General features: G+C 39.8%; 1 protein-coding gene across 1 annotated transcript in view; it reads left to right on the plus strand.

Moving 5' to 3' along the window:
• CMPK2 (cytidine/uridine monophosphate kinase 2) overlaps window positions 1-4,460 on the plus strand; it is a 7,532-nt gene extending 3,072 nt beyond the window's left edge. Inside the window, exons 5-6 of the mRNA XM_042889164.1 lie at window positions 523-756; window positions 2,197-4,460. Coding sequence (XP_042745098.1) covers window positions 523-756; window positions 2,197-2,317 — 355 coding nt within the window. The 3' untranslated portion in view covers window positions 2,318-4,460. The remainder of the gene's footprint in view (window positions 1-522; window positions 757-2,196) is intronic.
• The last annotated feature ends 874 nt before the right edge of the window (window positions 4,461-5,334 follow it).

Consider the following 5,334-nt stretch of genomic DNA (forward strand, 5'->3'; position numbering starts at 1 on the left):
CCATGGTTATCGGATTTGAAAAGATTACATAACACTCTCCTTTTGGCCTCATCATATGAGAAGACTTTATTTTGATAGGAGTATCTGGAACATTTTACCTAATGCATAGCTTCTACCATACCTTTTAATTCGTAATTCACAAGATTCTGACTATTATGGAGTGCTATGGCAATTCTGGATGGCACAGAATTTTTTTTTTATAGTTGCCTTCGAACTGCCAGCATCAATGACCTAGTCATTCTTTTACTTGTGGTTATCATAGAATCAGCAGCATAGAATCATTTGAGTTGAACAAGGACCTTCAAAGGTCATCTCATCCAACTCCCCTGCAATGAACAGGGACATCTACAGCTAGATCAAGTTGCTCAGAACCCCGTCCATCCTGACCGTGAGTGTCTCTAAGGATGAGGCATCTACCACCTCTCACAGCAGCCTGTTATATTGATACTTGCCTCCTATGTTGTTGAAGATCTTGTGTCCATTCTAAAATGTCTTTCGGTCCATTCTGCATTTTCCCAACAGGTATTGGCATAGCACAGCTGCTTATACAATAGCCACTGAAACAGATGGTAACATCCAAAATCTTCCACCAGATCATGATGCTGTGTATAAGTGGCCTGAAGACCTGCTCAAACCCGATCTTGTTCTTCTTCTAACTGTCAGCCCTGAGGAGCGAGCCCGTAGGCTTGAAGGTCGAGGCCTGGAGAGAACAAAGGAAGAGGCTGAGCTGGAAGCTAACAGCTTGTTTCGCCAAAGGTATACCTTAATGAAGGGTAAGAGGATGGAAGCAGTCTTGGTTCCTGTGAAATCAGTAACAGAATGTTTAGCTTTTGTTACTGGGACGAGGATTCCTGTATCTCTACATTTTGTGGAGGCTTTTTTGGTTTTGTTTTTGTTATTTGGAAAAGATTCATGGCTGATGAGGAGGGTAAATTTTATCATTTCTAATTAAACATGTTTGAAAGCTACAGGTGAATAATTTCAGTCTCCTATATAGTCAACACAGTCAGTGCCACCTTCAGTGTGATTCAGCTGAGCAGATGCTAGGAAACTAGTGATCCAAGCATAAATATCTAGAGTAATCTGATGTGTTCTAGGGCATCTTCAAGAGGCTGACAGATATGACACACAACCTGTGCACCCTTTCTGGGTCAGCAGTTGGAAGCTAAATGAGATCAGACTACATCGTCTCAAGCAGCACTTGAAACACATGTTTAGGCATCTGAATTGCACCCTAGATATCCTACTTAGGGTGAGCTGAATTGCTGTCTAGGCACCTCCAAATGTATTGGTGACATCATCATTTTCTGCAGTGGGAGCTTGAATAACTAGTGCTCTTGTATGTACCTCCACATCAACACCTGGATGTAGGTGTCTATATACACAAATCTCAAAGCTGAAACTTACCTCTAGACTTTTAGCATTTATATTGATGGCACATATTAAAAAATATATTACCTAATTTTGACAGAAGCACTGTGCAGACATACAGTGGGGCCTGTGTCAGGATAGGTGTACTGAGAGAAAATGATGCCATTTAAATATCATGGGATCATAGAATTGCTCAGGTTGGAAAAGACCTTCAAGATCACCAAGTCCAACCACGTCCTAACCATACTGCCCTAACAACCCTCTGTTAAATCATGTCCCTGAGCACCACATCCAAATGGTTTTCAAACGCATCCAGGGATGGTGATTCAACCACCTCCCTGGGGAGCCTATTCCAGTGCTTAACAACCTTTTCTGTAAAGAAGTATCTCCTGATATCCAATCTAAACTTCCCCTGACTCAACTTAAGGCTCCCCTTGTCCTGTCACCTGCCACCAGTGAGAAGAGACCAGCCCCACTCTCACTGCAGTCACCTTTCAGGTATTTGAAGAGAGCAATAAGGTCAGGTGTTAGAAGCAGAATGCCCTATTCTGGACAGTTTCTAGAGCTAAGCCATAAAGAAAGAAATATATCAGTGACATGCCATGTGAATATTGATATGGGTCTGGCAATCATTGTCAAGGAAACTATGCAGTCTCAGGTTTTCCTAATAGTTCATTGCTCTTTGCAGTAGATTTCATACTTAGCTTCATATTACATTTTTTTCCATTGCTTTTGCAGTGCCAGCACTTTCTTCTGAGACCGATGACTAATGCCATTTCACATTCCTGCAATTTGTTTTGTTGCTCTTGTTTTGTTTTAAAATAGAATTGAAGAGTCGTACAGAAGGATGGTGAATCCTGCATGCCAAGAGGTTGATGCCAGTCCCTCCAAGGAAGAGGTTTTCAAGACAGTGCTGCAACTGATTAAAAAACACTGTGCCTTGTGAAAGCAACTTCTTTTTATTAACACTTAAAATCTACTTTTTATTGTCCCTTTATTTGTGCTAGCTCAAAATGCCCTATGTTGTTCTTTGTTCCCTGGAAGAACCTTTTATTTCTCCTCTCTGACACTGTGACACTTCAAGATCCTGTCAGATTGTATCATCATCGTCATGAGAACTTGTTCCTGCCTTCACTGTGTATCAGAATTCACTGATTGCAGCAGGAGCATAAGACGTACAAGGAGAGGATAAAATGTAATCCAGCAGTAAAGCAATGAGATGATCATAACTTTCTGGAACAGCCTGATGTTGCTTACTGTAATAAAGGATGAGCTGCTGTGATGAGCTTCCTGTAAGAAGTGTTTCATAAATACAGGCTAGTAAGTACCTGGGACTCTAAGGAATACAGTTCATGCCTGTCAACGTATGCAAATGAAATGTAAATTCATTTCGGAGGGAAAAAAGAGAACACAGACATGTTAGAAGCAGAGACCTGAAAAGAACATGAGATTAAAAGCATTGGTTAAATGATTCTTAAAATATCTTTCTACAAAGTATTTTCTCTATCCTATAGGTTTGTCAGTGTAAGTTTGTGTTCTTTTTGAGAGAATGTGAAATGACAAAATGCAGGGAATTGGAGCAATGAGGATGATGGCACTCCAATTTTACTCATAAGTTGTTTTGTTTTTTTCCCCACATGTTGAATACAGAAGCAGGCTACCAGCAAGACTTCAACCCTGCAAAGTCTTATTTTTTATGTATGTTTGTTTCACTGTTACTCATAACTATGAAACAAAACATATGGATAAGCCTTTGGGGGTGTCAGAAGTGAACTGCAGTTCCAGAAAAAAAAAGAAAAAAACACTAATAAAATGCAATTTGATTTAAAACACTATGGTTACTTTGCTGTGTTATACAATATAATTATGAACAAATCCAACTTGTAAATTAAAATGAGTAGTATTGCTTTGGTTATATCCAATCTTTATATAAAAGACGATAAAATAACTTCCAAACCCAATGATTTTAACGTAAATAAGTTTTATTGAACTCTTTTATCTTTGTGAGTATATGCTGTTAATGTAATGTATTTTTACATACTGATAATGTATGCTGCTGTGTTTGGTGTGTTATTCTGAATAACAGTAGCCTTGGGATCTGCCACGCATGTAGGCTGGAAATGCATCCTTGTGGGCGATACACTTATGAAGCATCCAGGTATTCAGTTATTCTCAGATAATCACTGAATTCCACATGTGGAGGGCATCACTGTGCATGGATCGCTAGGCTACCAATAAATAATGCACCTGACATAAGCATTCTCTGGCTTTTCCAGGTGAGAAAGCACCTGGCCCGAAGAACACTGAACATTTCATACCAAGCAAAAGTTTTATCTGCTTACTGAGTTGTGAACTGTTTTGCTGGGAAGTTTAATGGCCACAGGAGGTCAGGGTTTTTGTTTAGGTGCTTAAAGATCTGAAGTTCCAAACAATATTACCCAGATTGAGGAATTTAGGCTAAATCTTGGTAGATCAAATTGGTTTTTTGTGTATCTTTGAAACATGATTCAAGAAAGACTGTGGATAGGCCCGTGTCATAATGCTGGCCAGTGACCACGAGCCCTTGCCAGGCAATCCCAAGCATGTTCATCCTTCAGCATCTTCATTTATTTACCGCTGGCGAAGGTTGTCAGCCTAAGGGTAAAAGATATGCCAAAGAATGTTTGCTTTATTACTACCCCAGTACATATAGCAATTTGTTAATTTACTTATTTACTAATGTAGAACAGGCTTTAGGACATGGTATTGCAAAGATCCTGCTGCCAGGAAAGTACATGCACAAAAACTTAAAATTAAAAAGTTAAAAAAACTTTGAAATTCTTTGAGGTACTGCTTTAAAGTCAGTGAATTCAGCCCTTACTAAAAAGCAAACATATTTGTAAAGTTCAAGTGTTTCCTTAGGTATAAAATAATACTTCTATTGGCTCGAGTTAAAATTTTGTTTTGCTTTGTTTTGTTTGTTTGTTTTTGTTTTGTTTTGTTTTGTTTTGTTTTTTGGTTATTGAAAACATCTCTGAGAGTTTTATGTGAGAGACTTTTGCTTGACACTGTATTGCATTGCATTGTGTAGTACCCACCACAGTATTTTAAGCACTTTTTTTCTATTTTGATGTAATTTACTGCCTTTTTGTGTGTGTTTATTTATTTATTTGTTGGCAAAGAGTGGATCAGAAGTTTACGTAAGGTGGTATTCAGTTTCTTTAGCACAGACATTGTGGGCCTGTTCATCTCCCTGAGGTTGCTGAGTTGTCTGTGCAGAGCTGCCAGTCATGACACAAGGCATTTGGGTGAGCTGTTCATCTGTAGAGTGGCAGCTGGAGGCCTGCAGGGATACCATATGGTGCCTAAAATGGCACTGCTCGCACTTTAAAGCAGTGAGAGGTTAGAAAACAGTGACATAGCCTGCTTCTCTGTGCCTGTATTAGCAGGTGGCATGGAATGAGGAGTGCAGCTCCCAGTGTGTACCTTACAAGTATTTTGATGATTCATTTCAGATGAGATCCAATCTTGTCACATGGGCTGGTCTTGCATTAGCAGCTGCTATATGTTCCTGCACCAGATCTGCTGTTTCAGTGTTGAATGGAGCTCTGTTCACCAGGACTTGTACACAGTGCAAAGCAAAGCCTGGTAAGAAGGGGTGGTCAGGGAAACAATTTGAATGCATGCTCCTGATCCAAGCTAAGATGCTAAGATAGGTGCATTATGTAGATGCAGTGTGCATCTTTTGCATGTTGCAAGTGGAGCAGAAAGGCTTCCTAGGAAGCAAAATAGAGCTTGGGTCCTGTACCTTCAGCCTCCATACTCAGGGCTAACCTTGAACATGCTACAGCATGGTCCATACTCTTCTCTTTCTTGTAGTGGTACCCGCTAGATGGGAGCAGGGGAGAATGTGTTATGGTTTTCTTCTTTATTCTGTATTTTGTGTGCTCTCTCCACACCATTACCAGCTCCTAGAAATTTGCC

Source organism: Lagopus leucura, unplaced genomic scaffold (assembly GCF_019238085.1).
Source record: "Lagopus leucura isolate 7727_CA_CO unplaced genomic scaffold, USGS_WTPT01 Super-Scaffold_73, whole genome shotgun sequence".
In the NCBI taxonomy this organism is placed as follows: Eukaryota; Metazoa; Chordata; class Aves; order Galliformes; family Phasianidae; genus Lagopus; species Lagopus leucura.